This window comes from Nannobrachium achirus (assembly GCF_963921795.1).
Source record: "Nannobrachium achirus genome assembly, chromosome: 3".
Taxonomy (NCBI): Eukaryota; Metazoa; Chordata; class Actinopteri; order Myctophiformes; family Myctophidae; genus Nannobrachium; species Nannobrachium achirus.
The window spans coordinates 65512567-65533255 of NC_137812.1; the positions used below are offsets into that span (position 1 = coordinate 65512567).

The following is a 20689-nucleotide window of genomic DNA, read 5'->3' on the forward strand; positions in this document are numbered from 1 at the left end:
ACACCCCCTGTTGCTTATCTGGCTCTCCATCTATCCATGTGCCCATATTGCCATATTATATCTCTAACTGAGGTGCTTGGCTCTGGTGCATTCCTTTCCCCAGTTAACTCATTCTCACCCTCTGTTCCAATCATATATTGCTTTATTGCTTTAAAGCTGAATTATTTATTCATTAATTAGACATTGTTTTACAGAATAATTTGTTTACACTTTCACCATAGCGTGAATTCAGTCTTCCCTTCTGTTTTCAGGCAATAGGCCTAAACCCTGCTCAGGCAAACGGGCCACACACACACACGCACGCACGCACGCACACACACACACACACACACACACACACACACACACACACACACACACACACACACACACACACACACACACACACACACACACACACACACACACACACACACACACACACACACACACACACACACACACACACACGTGTCACATGTGTTTTTGCCAACGGGTCTGAGGCCCTAAGCTAGATGCAGATGAGATAGGGCTTATAACTCAAATCTTTTTGGAACTAAATATTTTGAGATGGAGGTCCGTGGCCAAATACATAGGTCTATCATTTTGGGGGTCTTTGACATGACAAAGTTTGAGAACCACTGATATAGCAACATGTATGTTTTGTTTTAACTGTTAGGATTTAGAAGACATTTGTAGAATCTCAAATGTTGTCATGTCAAAGACCAAAGACCCAAAATGATTTGGCAACGGACCCCCATCTCAAAACATTTTGTTCCAGGGACCCCAGAAGCAAAGATTTGAGTAAAAAATGTTCACTCTGAATTTTTGAGAAGTGTATTGCTGCAGTCATACGCTCTTGGAATTATTGGGTCTTGCTTGCCTTAAGCTAGATGCAGAATAGATACACGCAGCTCAGACCCGTTGGCAAACGAAAGGTCGCATGTCCATGACATGCAGTGGCGTCAGTTCAGAAAAAGGTAAGGTATGGCAACATGACTAGACACCAGTCATGTTGCCATACCTTAGCAACAGGCACGATGAAAAGTACATTTTTATTATTTCCCCTGTAGCCAAGGTATGGCAGCTGCATACCCCTGCCATACCCAATTGACGCCCCTGATGACATGTGTCCATGTGTCCGCGGGTGGTGTCCGCCCCCTGCAGAAAACCGCCTAACGAACAGAACAGATACCAGCTCCTATAATCGAGGTCCTCTCATAAAACGGGGCATAAAACTGTCCCAGCTTTTACTGGCAACAAGTTAATTTGTTGTTCAACAGGTGTTTATTAACGGTGGCGGTGGTGGAGGAAGAGGAGGAGTAGGAGGAGGGGGCCCTGCTCTGCTAACAGACTAGCCTCTGTTCTTGGACTTCATGGTGGTCCGCCGGTCCGCCAGACTGTCTCTCTGTGAGTGTTTGACTGTGTGTGTCTGAACATTAGACTATCCACCCACCGTCTGTCTGTACCACTCTATGGTCTGTACTCTGTATGTTTCTCTCCCTGTGCCTCTCCAAAAGTTATCTCTCACTCTCAAGCACAGATAAAAGGAACAAAACAGAGAGGGCGCTGTTTTTCCCTTTACTTTGACGATGGCTGGCCAGATATTTGCTCCAATAAGTTACCAGTCAGTGGTTTTCAATCTTTTTCATATCAAGGTACATTATTATTCGGCATTTGAGCCACGGACCACCGTTTGATGATATTTAGCCTCTCAGACCCAAAACGTAGAATAGCCTATTTTGTTGTTGGATACGATTTTCCCCCACAATTCTATGCGGTATTGATGTGGCACCAAGGAGATACAGGCAAAATAAAAAAAAATTCATTCTCTAATTGTGTAGACTTCTTGTAAATTAAGTAATGCACATATGTTAATTTAACTCTATATTTTGGGTCAAACACAGGTGTTTTCAATTGTTTAATTGGCATAGAACTAATGACCTACTTCAATTAGAACACCTGTGTAAGGTTGTGTTTGACCCAAAATATGGCCGCGGCGCTCTAGGACTACAATTGGCACACCCACAATATGCAGCGACCGGTGAGGTTCTATATGGGGCTAATTTAAAGTTCTAGAGATCTATCCACCTGTTTCCGCGAGAATTTACTGTAGTCATAACACGAAAAAACGAAATCTCTTACTTAGGATGTATCCTTGAAGCTAATCTTTCCAGTGAAAAGATGACTTCTAAAGTAATAAATAAAATCAACCAACGAACTCGTTTCCTACAGAGGATCGCCCCAATGGTCAATTTCAACACACTGAAGACCATAGCTGGTGCAATAATCCAGCCCCTCTTTGACTACGGAGTCCACGTATGGTATCGTGATGCCCCACAAGCCCTGAAAACTAAACTCCAAACAGCCCAAAATAAACTAATTAGGGTCCTACTTCACCTTCCCTATCATGCTCACCTCACCGCTACTCACCAGTTAAGAGTGGGGTGGCTCAGAGTAGATGACAGAGTACAGCAACTTGCAATGGGCCTGGTGTACAAGATACACTACACCACTATGATACCCAAGTACCTGTCAAAATACTTTATAAACATTAAGGATGTCCATAATTACAACACCAGAGGCAGCGCCACAGATCACTTTCAACCCAGAGTCAAAACCAACAAAGGGTCAAACTCTTTTTTCTGCTATACCACCAAAATGTGGAAAGCCTTACCATAAAGGAGTGTGGATCAGGTCATAAAGGAGTGTGGATCACTAGCATCCTTTAAAATTGCCCTGAAAAATCACTTACAGGCAGCAGCCGTTCGCAACTGGTAAAAAACTAACCTAGCCCAACCCTACCCTCCCCTGCCCCTTCTTTGTATATACTGTTTGTTTAGACTTACTGTTTTCTTTTTTGTTTTTCTTTACATATCTACTGCATAGTACTGTGTTCTATTTGTCTGTCATTCAATGTTATATGATATGTTATACAATGTTACAATGTTATATGAGATACTTCAATGGTTTCCAGTGGAAATAAGCTTAGTCTTTTCATGGATCTCCTTTTAGTAGACCTTGTACCAGTGAACTGTACCGTCATGAAACTTCCTATGCAAACTTCTAATAAAGTCTTCAATCAATCAAAGCATTATTTGCGGGACACTTCCGGTTAACAGCAGACATACAAGCTCACGTCGCGTCGCAGATGCAACCACTGTGAGCTTGTAGATCACTCTCGGCAGCGGCGCTGGAAGCTGCCTGTACATTCTGCGTAATGCATGATGGGATGTTGGAAAGTTGTGGATAAGGTTACCAACTCTCCATCATTTTGCTGGGAACCACCTGGAACCCGGTCCCCGGACCACTGCTTGAGAACCATTGATGTCGAGGTAGGGGTGGATTGATTGAGATGGATTTCTCCATATCAGACCGTCTTTTGTTGAGTCTGACTTTTGGCCTACTTTCATATCATAGGGCCTATTCAAATGTCATGATCCAAGGCTATTCTGGTTAGCTGTGGTGTAAAGTAGGCCTAACTAAGTAGGCTACTCAAGTACTTAAAGGGGAAGACCACCCATTTTCAATTTTGAAATATGTCATTGATATACCTTAAAGAAGTTGTGTGGAAATAGAAAAAAAGTTCCCCCTCTTCTGTGTTGCCTACAACTGGAGGATTGATTTTGGGGTTTGTATTGTAAAGTCCAGAATGATGACATCACACTCTGGACTTTACAATACAAACCCCAAAATCAATCTTCCAGTTCTAGGCAACACAGAAGGGGGGGAACTTTTTTTCTATTTCCACACAACTCCTCTAAGGTATATTAATGACATAATTCAATATTGAAAATGGGTGGTCTTCCCCTTTAAAGGGATATTTCACTTTCAAAAAAACTTTTGGACATTTTACCATCTAATCAGGCTTTTGTGAACACCCTGGACACATTTTAAGTTGTTTGATTCAGTATTTAGATATTTCATTATTCACTTTATCAGACTTGCCCCCTTCCTATACAAACCCATTGTAACTCCATTTTAACCATGATATATTAATTGAAAACACTGTTCTTTTTTCTGGTAATTCCTGACGCCTTCCTAATACGTGAGCTGGCCGTGTTATTTCGATAACCTTTTTCATTTATTTCTAATATTTTTTTATTGTATTATGGAATATATATAAAAAACACAGCCAGCTCATGTGGGGTAGTATGAGTCACCATACTTCTACTCCACGACATCGCGGAGGCAAATATAATTTTACTCCACTACATTTAGGCTATTTAAAAACATTAGTTACTATAGTTACTTTATAGATTGTCATTAGGCCTATAGGCTACCAAACACACATTAACCACTTCAGCCCGGCCATTTGAAAATAGCCAAAGCGAGCTTGTACTAGATCTGTTATTTTCAAAATAATTTGTATTGGCCTACATTTGAAAACTTGAAATGGGACATTCTGTACAATAAGTACTTTTATTTTTGGTACTTAAAGGGGAGAACCACCTTCTGTGTTGCCTAGAACTGGAGGATTGATTTTGGGGGTTGTAATTAAAGTAGTGTACTTTTCAATACAAGCCACTGCTTGTGTCTGCCTATGAGGGCCTGGCAGGCAGGGACATGCTGGGCCCCTGATTCAGCCTGGGAAAAAGAGTTGGAGAGGCCCTCATTGCGCGCTATAGAGAGAGATCTCTCTATAGCGCTGCTGCTGCTCAAAGATTTGCCATTTCAGATCATGACAAGTGACAAGCTATAGTGGGCCAATTACATGAGTTATATTTCGTTGTTGTCAGGTGGAAACCTTGTATGTCCAAAACCGTTTGTTTTGTATTTATCATTTTTAAAATGATTTAAACTAGTGAAAACAGCCGATCTACCAGCACACAACGCCTCGCACCGCGAGGCGTTGTGTGCTTGTATATCTGCTGTTTTCACTACTTTTGTGCTTTGCGAAAAAATGTTCAAATTTGAAACTTGGAGATACGAGGTTTCTGCCCGACAGTGACGATTTACTTTGTTGGCCGCCCAGCCCCCAAAATGGAACGAAGGCCGACATTTTATTTAATTTTTTTTCCTAATGGCCGGCCTGGACTGGCCAGGAATGAACCGGCCATTCGGGAGTTGTCCCGCTTTTCCCAATGGCCAGCACGTCCCTGGCTGGCAGGCAGGCGGACAGTAACCCCATCTGGACGTCGGCCTGCTGCTGAGCCGCTGCTGGAGCCCCACAGGGGGCCTGGCTAAGTGGCTCAGACCGCATGGAGCCAAGGGTCAACGCCAGCTGATCTGCCCGTAATTTAATTGTATAACCTAGCACGGTGACAGGTTGATGTGATGGTGTCAGTGTTTCCAGTTCGTTCTTGGTTTGTACCAGCCTACTAGATGCAGTTTGTAATTCCTCATTGCTTGTGTCAGCATGCAATAATAGGGAAATGTAATGCATAATTACCCATGATGCACCATAATATGTCCATGCGTCTGTGGGGCTCCTTCTGTTTCCAACTTCAAACCTGTTTATGGCTTTAAGGTCAGTGTTAAACTGTTAACTTTACTGTTACACGTGTATATTCTGCAATTGCTTTTGGCTAACAATACATTTTGAGTAGTTATATAGGCCTATATAGTATTTTTTTAAGTTCAAAATTGGGATTTTTATTATAGGTTAAGTTGTTGTGGCTGCTCACTCGGCTCTATTTTGATTGTCTTAAGTACCAGCTCTTATGGCTTAACTTAAAGGCCTGTCCATACTGTCTCCGACCACCAAACCTTTTGTCGGAAATGTCCGGTTCAGCTACAAAATTACGTCACTCGCATCTTCTGAAAAGCATTGCCCGAATTAGAGTTCGGAAAGCTGCACGTCGGGAAGTTGGAACTCTCCGACGAAAAGTTCGGTGGTCGGAGACATTATGGACAGGCTTTTAAGTTAAGGCATATATAGCCCTATAGTATATAATTATTCATTGCTCACATTTACACTGACTACAGTCTTGCTTGTGCGTGTATCATGACTTAATTGTTATCCAGTCAGTGTTATTCAAGTCAAGTCAGTAAAATGGCCCCCTATAGTGTCGTTAACAAGCTCTCTCCTCTCTTCAAGTGTGCCGTAACTTAGCAACCAAGCACTCCTGTAATTGTGACCGCTTAACCTCATTTGAGGACCTGATGTGTGTGTTGCTCTCAAGTCTATAAAAAGTCCCTTAGTGTTAATGAACTCCGTTCTCATCTCAGCTATTCAAAGTCTGCTGCTGTTGTCCTTGCGTAAACCCCCTAACATATCAGGAATGACATCACGTGACACGGTTGGGTGAGTGTCACTGTGTAATTTTAGTTCAACATATAAAAATGCAACTGCTCAGTCCTTGTGAACAATGGAATTTATGGGCCCGTTGTTGTCAGTGATTGGTGCCTCATGCCTTTTTTAAGCTTGTTTTTACGAGGTCATGCGTTCTTTGAATCCCTGCCCAAACACTGATGTCTGGGCAGTGGGCACGAGCTCTCTCAAGTCAGGGCTAGAAGTGGACCGGTGTCTCACTGTCAGTGATGGACAGAGTACTCAACTCTCAGCGCCGGTACTTGAGTTAGGTGACTCCCGGTCAAATATAACTTAACAGGTGAGCATTGCTCTGTCAAATGTGTACTTGAACTAGAAGTAGAAAGGTGCAATTCTGGGAAATTGCGAGTGTGGTGACTGTGGTCGTTGAACTGACGCGAGTCACAAGGATCCACTGTGAAGAAAATGTGTACTAGCCCTGATGAATTCCGTTTTACCGTTTATATTACATAGTTGTGATGTCACATGAAGCTTGACCAATCCTGTCTGATTGGACATTATATTGTCCAATCAAAGGGACAGAAAAAGTCCACTGAACTCAATAGACTTTTGGGGTTACAAAAATGTTTACAGAATAAAGGTTTAGTTTTTCCACTGAACTCAATGGACTTTTGGGGTAACAGAAAAAAAGGTTTACTCTAGGTGAAATAAAAATGGACAAGAACTAGCCTGATTTCAGACTCAGCTGAAGCTTTAGTCTGACATTGTTCCCTGTCTGAACGATTTACAAGGGAGGGACTTTGACTGATCCGCCTACTTGTGGCTTCTTCCGTGCACACAACTTTGCTAGCCATTAGCACACACAATGACGACAAACATCATGTGTGTGTCGGTGTGCGAGCAATCGACAGCTTGGTGAAATCAGCGTGTGTGTATGTGTGTGTGCCACTGCTGCCTGGTGTGCTCTTCCTGAAATGTAATCGTTTTAACTGCTGCGCGGATTGGATGTTCGTTAGACCCACCCCACCCCCTGCGCTCATTGGAGGAGCCGCAATTTTGTTCCGGTAAACTGCAGATTCATTCATTCAACTCCAGACCAGAGAAACAGTCCACTCTGAGAGTGGGCGGGTCTATGGGCTGGAACCAGGCTAAGACAGCTACACAGCAGGCTATACCTGTTTTTTAACCCTATTAGTGCCTATCCCGAACAAGTTTGGCTTTATTTCAATCCAATACAATATTTTATTTGATATTTTACTTACCCCGAGCTGCTTGGAGCAACGTGGGTGGTCCTTGCTCGTCCAGCGCTAGCCAACGAGAGACGCTAGATGGTCCGACGATTTATTCCATTGAAAATGGTTTAAAATAAAGTTTAGAGCCCCCCAAAAAAACCTCAATCTATACTGTCGGCGGCGCAACGTATTCCAGGGTGCCTATCCCGAACTAGTCCGGGATATTTAATAAAATGAATTATTTAATCGGAGGCCTCAACGAAGCCCCGGTCTAAACGTCCATCCATGGTCCGGGCCAACACTCGGCCATACACGGGCCGTAGTCGCGCTAACGGCCGCATCGCGCCGCCCACTCCAATAATAAATCACATCTTTAGACAGGATTTTCTGTCTGTATGAGTTAATAGGTATGATATCAGTTTGTTGCTGTATTGAAATGTAGACGTTATCCCCCAAAGTTCAAAGATCTTCCAGAATTTCCCCACAAATATCAATAACAGTGAAAATATTATCTGCGTGTTGCTTGCTAGCCTGCGTGTTGTGAGTTTGTAGATTTGCCCTTTTGAAATAGGCTTTGGTGGTTAATTCTAAAATGTATCGTTTCACTTCCTAGAAACAGTGGTGTCAAACTGCTCGCCGTCAGTAGCAATAAGAAATAGGCCTACTTTGGTGTGTTAATGTGTTTCTGTGTGTGTGTGTGTGTGTGTGTGTGTGTGGGGGGGGGGGGGGGGTGGGGGGGGGAGTGTATGGGCATTGCCCACAACAAAAGAGACCCACTGTAATGGATACCTCTTTCTCATGCTACAGTTATAACCACGTCTGACCTTCTGTGTGTGTGTGTGTGTGTGTGTGTGTGTGTGTGTGTGTGTGTGTGTGTGTGTGTGTGTGTGTGTGTGTGTGTGTGTGTGTGTGTGTGTGTGTGTGTGTGTGTGTGTGTGTGTGTGTGTGTGTGTGTGTGTGTGTGTGTGTGTGTGTGTGTGTGTGTGCACCCCTCAAGTCTTCATGCATGTGTTTGTGCTGTGTGTGTGTCTTACAGGGTCACATAGCATGCCCAATTTGCAACACAAAGGCCTAACCTAATGAGGCTAAAGGTAGAATATTAGAATGGTTTTAATTATCACACTAAGCCCTTCAAATGACTTCACACATGTCAGCTTAAATCCTCAGCAAAATAAACATTCCCCTGTTCATGGGAATGGCCTCGTCCAGAATGACATTCCCAGCTGCACACGGCCAGGGCGGTTTGTGGAAAAGGAAAACCGATCGCATGGAAAGGGAGTTGTTCCTCACTTAACACGTTTATAACGGGTACACTGTATTGTGTATCATTCTTTTATGTTTTAACTATTGAAAAATAGCAGATATAGAAGCTCACAGCGCGGTGCAAGCTTGTAGATCTGCTATTTTTGAAAAATCGCCGCGCTGCGAGCTTGTAGATCTGCTATTTTTGAAAAATCGTGAAAATTTGAATTTTGACCCGATTCTATAAGTGTCTTTTGAATCCTTCTAAGACTTTTTGAAAAACCTATGTTTCTATGTCAGCAATCTGGCTAGCCATCATCAAAGAAAAGGTCCTTTTCACTTAACTGGAGCTCAGTTAGTCTGTTCTTGAGAGACTACTCTGTCAGTGGTTCTCAAACCTTTTCATGTCAAAATGATATGTATTTGGCCACGGAGCCCCATCTCAAAATATTTAGTTCCAGGGACCACCCAGAAGCAAAATTTGAGTTACAAACGTTCGCTTTGAAAATACATATATTCAAAGATTTGCACACATTTTCACGACTTTTTCAAAAAATAGCAGATCTACAAGCTCGCAGCGCACTCGGTGCCGCGCTGTGAGCTTGTATATCTGCTACTTTTCACTGGTTAAAGCATTCAATAATTCTAGGCCTAAATGGGTTAACACAGTCTTATCCCGGTATTCAGTAAATGCCAAGCCGAACAGAATGTTATGGTTGTCTGGTCGTTTCACTGAAATATTTCTTTGCCATTCCAATTTTTCATCCACTGACAAATGCAAGAAATGCCTCTCTGACACATTTTTCATAAACAAAACAAATAGTGTCGCTTTATTCTCCCTTGTCGAATACATAACACGCACATTATTACACATTTGAGTGCTAGGGGAAATGCTGATGTTTTATTTAACAGCCTCGTTTACTTCCTAAGACAAGAATAAAATAAAAACTTCACCCAGTTGTTGGAACAGTCAAAAGACCTCCTGAAATGTCTGTATCCAAAGCATGGTGATAGAACGTTCATTTTCTGTTGGGGATTTGTTGAACAAAACCAATTTCTTCGTGAGCCATCTATTTTTTACGCCCGTACATAACTCAGATATGAACATAATACACACTATACATGTTATGTACAGGCGTAAAAGAGGTGGATTATAGATGACCATGTGCTACGCGGGCATCTAGCCACGCTCCGTAGAAACCACTCCATACTACAGTGGTATCTACTTTCTCACAAGGCCAAAAATAAATGAGGGGATTGTTATGCAGAGTATCTGTGTGTGTCTCTATCTCTCTTTCTCACACACACACACACACACACACACACACACACACACACACACACACACACACACACACACACACACACACACACACACACACACACACACACGAGGACACACACACAAGACATATGAGAGAGTTCCTTACACTTGTCAGCGAGGATTTTGACACGTTTCGAACCTCGCTATTCATCATTTCAACAGATCATGTGCCGATAGAGAGAATGTCCACCAAGGGAGTGTGGGTACTACCATTATTCATTCTCGCTGTTGTTGTTACTGCCGTGACACCTGAATTACCTTATAATTATCCTATCACGTCTTGTTTTATCTGTCTCTATCTGGTAGTGACGAGGCCGTTTGTTCCAGGCCAGGTTCCACAGCGGGGCTGCTGAGCGGAAGCCAATATGCCTTTGTCAAAGAGTCAGCTGAGATATTATGAGTAGAGAGCCAGCATGCAACTCTACCCCAGAAGACACAGTGAGTAGAACAAAACACTTCATTACCCCTTGACAATAGGAGTGACTGTGTCCGACGCGTGACTCTGCAGTCATACGTACGTTTTCTTAGTTTTCTCGTCATTGTCGGGCAGAAACCTTGTATCTCCAAAGTTTCAAACGTGTATCTTTTTTGGTAAATTAAAGCCCTATTTCATCATACAAGAGTGTTGCACAAGAGTAGTGGAAATATCAGATCTACAAGCACACAGCGCCTCGCAAACGCGAGGCGTTGTGTGCTTGTAGATCGGCTATTTTCACTATTTTAAATAATTTTCAAAATGATAAAACGAACGGTTTTGGACATACAAGGTTTCCACCCGACAACGACTATATATTCTTTTCTGATGCTTTCATCCAAATTATGTTACAGTAAACAAGGACACAGTAAGCACATTTGTAAGTCCGCTTTGTGTGATATGTATGTGCTGGTGAGTGGTGACAAATTCTGACCATGACCATTTCTCCCCTGGGGATTAATACAGTATAACATTATAATCATCATCATTATTATCATCTCCAATTATTTTGAAGAATGTTCTAGTTTTGTAAAAAAAAAGAGTGAAAAAATATTCTTGTTACTACTCCTTGTGAAAGCAGTCATTGTACATTTAGTCCATGGGCCATACGAGTTGTCGGTATCAAAAAGGTGGCAAAGGTTACCATGCATTTTATAAAAGCTCTATATCTGTAGATTATATTTTGGTATGATAACCCTTTCTTAGACACAGCTAAATTGGTGTTATCAGCCGCTAGAGTTGGTGTCCCATTAACTTTACATTACAGGGAAAAAAAGCTAAAAATTAATCTGCTTTAAGTAGCATAAGAGGGGTCAAACCTAGGGTTTTTCATGATGCTGAATCCATTGCAAGCATTTGTTTTGCACGAAAAACATCCGTGGGGCTAAAACGCTCCCCACAAAAGTGTGAAAAGTGATGACTCATCACTTTTCATCACTAAACCATAGTCTTGTGGGACAGTTTTTAGCCCAAGGAATGTTTTTTGTGCAAAACAGATGCTTGCAATGGATTCAGCATCATGAAAACACCCTAGTTTGACCCCTCATATGCTACTTAAAGCAGATTCATTTTTTGCTTTTTTTCCCTGTAATGTAAAGTTAATGGGACAACAAATCTAGCGGCTGATAACACCAATTTAGCTGTGTCTAAGAAAGGGTTATCATACCAAAATATAATCTACAGATATAGAGCTTTTATAAAATGCATGGTAACCTTTGCCACCTTTTTGATACAGACAACTCGTATGGCCCATGGACTAATTGTGTCATTTGGCAAAGCTGCACAGAAAACCCAGACTTTAATCCTGTGGAAACAGCCCGCGTTGCCAGTCACAATATTATCCTCGCGAATAACCATTCCCTGATTCTGCCAACAAACAAAGCGACCAATCAAGTCGGCTCGCAGCAGGAGCTTATAGCTCTCCCCTTTGGGTAACATGCTCTCACTGGGACCAGGGGCGTCACAAGGGGGGGGGGGGGGGGGGGAGAGTGGGACTGTGTTTCTAGGGCCTAAGGTGGATTTTATACTTTAGCTATTGAAAAATAGCAGATATACAAGCTCACAAGCGTGGCACAGCTTGTAGATCTGCTATTTTTGAAAAGTCGTGAAAATGTGTGCAAATCTTTGAATATATGTATATGTATATATATAACTCAAATTTTGCTTCTGGGGGTCCCTGGAACTAAATATGTTGAGATGGGGATCCGTGGCCAAATGCATATCATTTTGGGGGTCCTTCATGTGAAAAGGTTTGAGCAACACTGACATAGAAACATAGGTTTTTCAAAAAACCTTAGAAGGAATTGAAATAGTCAAAGACTTTTGAATACATACTTCAAAGAAACTCAAGAAATGTTCACGATTTTTCAAAAATAGCAGATCTACAAGTGAGTGCCGCGCTGTGAGCTTGTATATCTGCTATTTTTCAATAGTTAAAGCACAAAATGTGCGCGAATCCCAGGGCCCAGAATTTGGTGCGACACCCCTTCTCACTGGGACACATGTTAATGTGCTCTCACTCAGTGCTATTCTTCCCCCGATGGTAATTTATTACCGGTAGCGAGGTGTCCAGAGTAACGCGTTGGCTTCCAGATGTGAAACTGCAGACAGTCGAGGGCCGCCACAAAATGCGAATAATCTTGACACAGTGTCCAGGAGACTGGAGACGCCCCCTCGGTTCCTCTAGCAGCAGCTAAATTGTCCCCGACACCTACTGTAGAGTGACTGATGGCATTCTTAGCACACCACCATGCTCCCATGTCTAGCCGGCCTGTGTGTGTGTGTGTGTGTGTGTGCAGGGGCGTCACAAGGGGGGAAAAGTGGGACTGAGTTACTAGGGCCCAAGATGGAGGGGCCTGGAATTATTTTATACTTAAGCGAACATTTGTAACTCATATTTTGCTTCTGGGGGGGTCCCTGGAACTAAATATTTTGAGATGGGGGTCCGTGGCCAAATACATATCTTTTTGAGGGTCCTTCACATCGAAAAAACGTAATGCGCATTAGTGCAATGGAAACGGGTCAGCCGATAAAAGCGAATAAATGATGACGTTCTGGTCCATCGTCCTCCAAGTTAACACTTTCCCCTGCCGCTTAACGTCCGTTGTATTGGCGTTAGCCCACAAAACAAACCGTCTATAAACTCCGTGTGTAAATTCCTCACGTTTTCACAACGTGCCAGCTGTAGCTCTTTACAGACTGTTGTTTGTTTGTGTTGCTCTTGCGACCTGGCGTTTCCCAAGGACCCTAAGCACAAGGGTGGGGGCCAGTGGTGGGCAAGGAGGTAGGGAGCGAACTAACTACACTAATTAGAAGGACACCCGCAAATGGAAACGGGCTAAATTCGCTTTGTCTTAATGCACATTTCTGATAATTCGCTTCCTATTCTCGAATAAGTCTATGGAAACGCAACTATAGAAACATACGGTAGGTTTGAAAAACCTTAGGATTTGAAATATCAAAAATAGCAGATCTTCAAGCTTTATATCTGCTATTTTTCAATAGTTAAAGCACAAAATGTGAGTGAATCCTTGTACCCAGGGCCCAGAATTTGGTGCGACACCCCTGCATGCGTGTGTGTGTGTGTGTGTGTGTGTGTGTGTGTGTGTGTGTGTGTGTGTGTGTGTGTGTGTGTGTGTGTGTGTGTGTGTGTGTGTGTGTGTGTGTGTGTGTGTGTGTGTGTGTGTGTGTGTGTGTGTGTGTGTGTGTGTGTGTGTGTGTGTGTGTGTGTGTGTGTGTGTGTGCGCGCGCTGTGGAGGTGATAATCAGGGGGACTCTCTTGTCCCTGTTGTTGTGCCGCGCGATACCGTCCCATTAAGAGCAGGGGCTCCCAATTGGTCCAGCAGCAGTGCCTTCCAACTCAACCCCTCCTGCCCACCCTCCTCCCCAAAGTCTAACTCTTCTGTCATTTCCTCTAAAACTTCACACAACCTTCTTGCCATTTCCCTTTGAAGGAGTTCTGAACTGGTTGTGTGTGTGTGTGTGTGTGGCGGGAGTTCCTCTTGCTTGACAGCTAGGAAAAGATAGGCAGCGTGGAGCGTGTGTTAAGTTAGATAGAGTAAAAGAGAGTGGGGAAAGAAGAGGCTAAAAAGGGGGGCTTCATTGCCGTGGCTGCTGTCGATCAGGGGCGGTAGAACAGGGAGAGAGAGCCCCCTGCCAGAGGGGTCCACAGCCGGCTTCTCTACTCTGGTCTGTCTGCCTCTCTGTCACCTCTGTCATCACAGGAGAAGGAGAGAGAGACACAGAGAGAGAGAGATAGAGTGGGGGAAAAGAAAGTTGCCTCATCAGGATTTGCTGTCTTTGGACTTGTGCTAGTTTATTTTTGAGGGGGGGAGGTGGTTTATTAGAGGGTGGGGGGGTTGGGGGACAAGGGGAGTGAGTGAGTCAGTGAAGCAAACTCAGCAAAGTAGTGGCGTGCTGCAGGTGGTGCTAGAAGGTTTTGTTTTTGTCATGCAACAGGCCTGGGACCAGAGAGACATCCAGGCACTCTACGAAAGTCTCAGGAACCGGCAAGCGAAAATGCTTGGGAAAGGACATGAAGGATACCCGCCGAAGGCATCCAATGAACTTATGCAGAGGTAAGGGGGAAATGTGCTACCAATATATATAGTAGGAGCGCTGCATATAGGAGCTGTATCCATTCCGCAAATGTGGCTGCATGAAAAATTCATTTGTTCAAGGAGGATTTAGGAGATGGTATTCATGAATATACAGTATATCTTGCCATAAGTAGCTCTGTTGGCGTGAAAGTGATTGCAGAAGATGAGTTATATGTCAGTATAACTGAGTATCCTCCGCTTTGGAGGGGAGGGGAAACGTCATGTTGGAATGCTTTATTGTTGGCTGTAAAAGATGGATGGTCCAGATGGAATCACCCACTGTGATTCTGCCCCCCAAAAAAGTTAATTTATAGAATGTTGCCCTCATGCTGTAGTGTGTTTCCCACGAAGGAGTGAGACTCTGGAGAATCTTTGAAGCCTGGCAACTGGAAAGTGAAATATAAAATGTAGTATTTAACCAAGCATAAACAAAAAGAAGTTCACAAAGTTTGCTATAATATATTGATTTTAAATAATGTGAGGACCTATTTAAAATGCAGACTTAGATGCAAGCTTAAATTGGAGAAGTGTTAATTTTACTCTAACCTGAAATAGCTGTAGGCCTGTGTGTCCTCTTAAATCAAATATTTAAAGTTAACAATTTATTTTTAAATAATTTGTTAAGATTTTAACTTGTTATTATTATAAAAGACACAATGTTGTTTGCATTAGAAGTAGGAAAAGAAAGATGCAAAGGCGTAAACTTTGAAGATGAAATAAGTCAATACATTTTATAAAACTTCTGTATGTGGCTGTAGTTAATACAAGTTGGCTGGCATTGTCTGACAATCACTACATAATCATATAGATATCTAGTAAGCCACTATTCATAATTGTTAAACATAATAACAACTTAAATAAAGACTAGATATCATGACGTACTGTCACTGAAAGTGTCTCTTCATTTGATGAAATTAATGAGATGAAACCAAATCCCACTTTGGCCAAGCAAAATCATTTTAGTGTTGAGGAAATATATATTCTTTAAAGATATTTTTCAGCATTTTCTTTATTTTGATAGTGACAGTGAGTAGAGAGACAGCAAAGTGGGTAGAGTGAGTAGGGAATGACATGCAGCAAAGGGCCTCGGGCAGATTCAGTGGATACTTTTGAGGAATCGAGGAAGAATTCAATAGATTAATTATTCAGTTATTATTTTGATGAGATCTGTTGTTTTCATAAGATACTTTGTTGTTGAGATGAGATTTGACTACAAATTAATTATTCTGTGTATGACTGTTTTTAAGAATTAGATCCTCCTTTTGTTGGATAATGAATTCCTTACTTTTAAAATGATCAGATTCATGTTAGAATAATAAATGGCGCTAGCTTAACATATAATAATTTTGTTCTGTAAACAGTAGAATTTAAAGAGCTACAATAGATTGTAAAATGTAATGTGATCGAACATGTTACTAACAATTTATTCTCCCAGTGGAGGTAAATCTGAGTCGTACCATGTTGGGGATATATTTATTTTAGATGAATATTAAAAAATAATTAGATTAATGGAATATATTTAAGAGATAGTTACAAATGTGTGATTTAGTAGAACGGCGACCTTTATGCTGGCTATGTGGCTATAGATAAAGAACATAGTTTTACAGAGTATTTTTCATGATTAGTTTAGCATCAACAACATATTATGGAAATAGGTGAAATAGCATGTGAGGTAGCTTGCAACAAGAATTAAAATTATAATAATGCTAACTTCCTTATTTAAAGTTTGTTATTATGTCCACATCACTGTGCATAAACACAAACCCAATAAAGGAAACATATCGCATATATCACAGCTTTACCATAATTGAGCTAAGCTGCTGTAAATGTTATGTAGCAATGTGTTATGTTATCAGGTCAAAATCACCACAACACAAATCTCAACAGGCCTACATCATCATCACAATTTGCTTTAACATAATAATTGAGTAAATTATATTTATTTTGCTTTAAGTTAGACGTGTACTCTATTCCCTATAGACCCACAGTGGGGGCAGATGTTTTTCCTGTTTGACTGTCGGATTTAACAGAAGAACAGTCCGTTTTTTCCTTTACTGGATTCTTATCTTAAAATGGTATCCACGTTTATTTTCATCAGAGGTGTTTGCTCTGGATTTATGGTGTTATGAAAAATAAATGATCACGTATAGCATTTTGAGGTTGCATTTGCACAAGCGTGTGCTGGTGGGTGCCATGTGGCTAGTCTGCTGAGATAGAAAGTGAAAGGTTAGAGCGTCCCATTTATGGCTCTGCGGTCTGCCGTTTCTATTTTAACACATTAACATTGTATGTACATACATGTATCCCCACATGACGTCCAGCCATTTTTATCGTTTAGGTATCTGTCAGTATCAAATCAGACATGATTTATTGCTGTAGCTCTGTGCCCCTCTTGTTTGACACCAGGCCAAGTGTGTAAAGATCTATATCTAAAAAGTTGGCGTATGGTGCAAGTTGCAGATTAAAATCATTTGAAATACTTCTATACAATTATGATGTAATTACTGTGGAGGCATAATTATTATGAACACATTCTAAACATTTAATAATTACTGTGACATTGTATTCAAATAAATAATTTAATTTAGCTGAAAAACTAATAGCCATTAGATGATATGATATGATTTGATAGGCCTACTCATACATGAACCAAAATCACTATGTAATTGTAAAAAAAAAGTAAGACAATTTACCCTTTTTGTTGATTTGTTGATCTTACACAACCGTTGATTAGTGTTATTTTCATTTTTTATTTTTATTACAGCAGATAATTTACACCTTTATCATCGATGTGCTTATACAAACAACGAACAACAACAACACACAGAGTAAGGCTTACCTGTAGGCTTTGAGGGTTGAGAATTATTAGTAAAGGAAAACCGCAAAAGAGTTTTATTCCCCCTATCAATTACTCATCCTGTGAAACGTTGAAATGGTGGAGATCTTTTATATGTCACAAAACAACAAAGAAAATACTTGATGAATTGAAGTTAATAAATGAAAAACTCTCAAACAACTCACCCAACCATTCAATATAGTCGACGTGTCTTGTACCCAGTCGTTTCGTCAGTTCTACCAAAACTCCTTCTAAAACACAAACAAGAGTTCATTAATTCAAGGCCTCACAGGTTGAGTTATGGATGGGGGGGGGGGGAATCCTTTTGGGGTGAAGTATTCCATTAAAATATCAGTTGAATATATTTCTTCAGTCTTAATGTAATGGTATAACTGCATCCATATCCTGTAACCTTTTACATTGGACTAACTGTGATATCCATTTATCTTGAACGTCTACATATCACCAAAGGTGTGCTAATGTGAGCTTTGTGTTCTAACGTTGATTACCAGCGTAAATTGAGCTGCATTTGGTGCCGCAGCGTCAGCTGAGCTACATGGGGTGTACTTTTGAGGGGACCGAGATACAGACACTCCCAATCTAGAAGCTGATCCCCTTTCGGCACTGCACCATAAAAGTTATTGGGAAAAAGATACATATGTTAGAACGGAACGGCAATATGGAATATATCCAGAATAGGCTATATCTAAAAACCTCTAAAATGTATATCGTCGTTGCCAGGTGGAAATCTTGTATGTCCAAGACCGTTCGTCTTGTATTTATCATTTTCAAAATGATCTAAACTAGTGAAAATAGCAGATCTACAAGCACACAACGCCTCACACCGCGAGGCGTTGTGTGCTTGTAGATCGGCTGTTTTCACTACTTTTGTACGACGGCCTTGTATGATGAAGCAGGGCTTTACTTTGTGAAAAAACATACAAACTTGAAACTTACAAGATACAAGGTTTCTGCCCGACAGTGACAATATAGAAGAATTGCTTATGTTACGAGTATATAGTCTTAGTTGTCAGCACGGTTAAGACAGCTAAAACATTTAATGCAAATTAATTCCTATGAAACCTACCAGAAAGTGTTAACCCTAATATTTGTGGCGAAACGTTGTCTGTTTGTACAATCTGATCCTGTGTGACGGCGCTGCGTTCTCTTTGAGTTTTAGAGGTCTGGTGTAATCCTGCCCGGCGACTCAGCACCTGTCAGGCTCTTTTCAACTTTTGCAGGATGCAGGTCGGCTTCTAAACCTCCTCACTTTTACTTGATCAAATATTTAAAACGGCTACAAGAGGGTGTCTCTCCGAACGAGGCTTCTTGTCAACAAAAACAAGACTTCAGGTTCAGTTAACCAGTAACCACTTGAGAACTATTTTAGTCTCATGTGGTGTCAAGCAAATATAGCATATATTTCATTACGACGCGCTGTGAGCTTGTAGATTTTACTAACACTAACACGTTTTTAATTTAATTATAATTATTATTATTTTGCACATTTTAAGGTGTGAAATGTAAGAACTCTCCTATATGTAACCTGGTGTGGCTAAGGATTTACTCTTGAATTAATTAAATGAATGACTATGCCACCTTGAATAATCAAGGAATTTACCAACCTGTAAATCGGGCTCCCCACAATTAAGTTCACAAACAAGGCTTGAGACAGAAGTTCGACCACACACAAGGAGGGCTATTTATTATATAATTTATTATAGCCGAATTAAAATATAAATGCAATGAATTTAAATGCAGTGAATATAAACAGTCAATTTATAAAACAAAACACAGGCTGGCAGTCTTAACAATTCAGAACTAACATGCAGACAGACAGAGCACCAATCTTCTAGCAACAGTGTTTCCACTTAACCTTTAGACCGGTGGTTCCCTAACTCTTCAGGCCGAGTCCCAAAAGACAAATTAGACGTTTGAACCCGAAACCCAAACTAGTGAAAACAGCAGATCTACAAGCACACAACGCTTCGCTTTGCGCCCCATTGTGAGCGTGTAGATTGGCTATTTTCCCCAGGCCTACTTCGTTTTACTTATGGAATTTCTTAGATTTGTTTGTTTTAAAACATAGACATTTTTTTAATTATTATTATAAAAAGAATTAAACAGAATGTTTTTACTCAAGTCGTGAACCACAGATGGGTCCCGATGCACTGTTTGGGAAACAGTGCTATAGACCATAATTCACATGGCAGCCATCTTGCCATTGGGTTAATAAAATGCCACCCCTGGTTTTTCAATGCAAAATGCAGACATGGCCGCCTGGTGAATATCGTCTATTAATATGGCATCTTAGGTTCAATGACCAGACCGTGCTGGATTGCATTCCAACAGGCATGTGGGTAAAAGTACTGTACTAATGAATCATTATTAAGATGTTTGGATCAGTAGGGTTTTCACCTTTGCCATCCTCTGTTTTTTTTGTTTCGTTTTTTTTCCATCATCCCTCTCTCTTCCCCAGCTGCTGCCTCTATATCACTGTGGCAGCTTGTCAATGGAGGGGAAACGCCATTCCTCTGGCCTTTGACCCCTGACAGGGATGACGGCCAGTACACAGCGAAATCTCTGTTAGCTGTTAGCTGTGTAAACAGTAGAGGTGGGACGCTCGCAAACGAACAGAGTCTTTCGAACGGCTCTTTGAAATGAACGATGGGATCCAGTTCGCAGTAGGGAGCCGTTCCTTTCTAAATGAACAGTTGTGGAAAAAGTGCAAACATTCTTTACTTATGTAAAAGTATCAATACTGCAATGTAGAAATACTCTGCCACAAGTAAAAGTTTGGAATTAAAATATACTTGAGTAAAAGTACAAAAGTATTGGTATCAAAATGCACTTAAAGTACCAATAGCAGAAAGTACTCATAATGCAAAATGTCCAATTTCACAAGTTTTCCAATGAATAAAATGATTTGAAAATAGCCGATCTACAAGCTCACAATGCGTCGCGTTGCAACACATTGTGAGCTTGTAGATCGGCTATTTTCGAATGGCCAAAATGTATATATGGCCAAAATGTATATAGGGTTGAAGTGATTTGTAATTATAATCAAAATCTACAAAGTGACAATTAACTAAAATGAGTCTTTTGAACGGCTCTTTGAAAGGAACGGATCCCAGAGATCCGTCTCACTTCGAAGAATCATAAATCCCATCTTTAATGCACAGCAAAATCTCTTAGCTCTGGAGTGTGTAAACAGTGACCCATCTATCTATCTACCTGCGATGAGTCGTTCATGATCGATTCGTTCAGAAGAACTAGTTCATTGCCGCGAA

General features: G+C 41.2%; 1 protein-coding gene across 2 annotated transcripts in view; it reads left to right on the forward strand.

The window, feature by feature from the left end:
- rbm20 (RNA binding motif protein 20) overlaps window positions 1-20689 on the forward strand; it is a 129733-nt gene that overhangs the window by 3306 nt on the left and 105738 nt on the right. The window contains exons 3-5 of one of the 2 annotated variants that reach the window (XM_080721001.1): window positions 1263-1389; window positions 10298-10429; window positions 14424-14542. In XM_080721001.1, coding sequence (XP_080577127.1) covers window positions 10388-10429; window positions 14424-14542 — 161 coding nt within the window. In that variant the 5' untranslated portion in view covers window positions 1263-1389; window positions 10298-10387. The remainder of the gene's footprint in view (window positions 1-1262; window positions 1390-10297; window positions 10430-14423; window positions 14543-20689) is intronic. The other variant, XM_080721002.1, reaches the window with a different exon arrangement.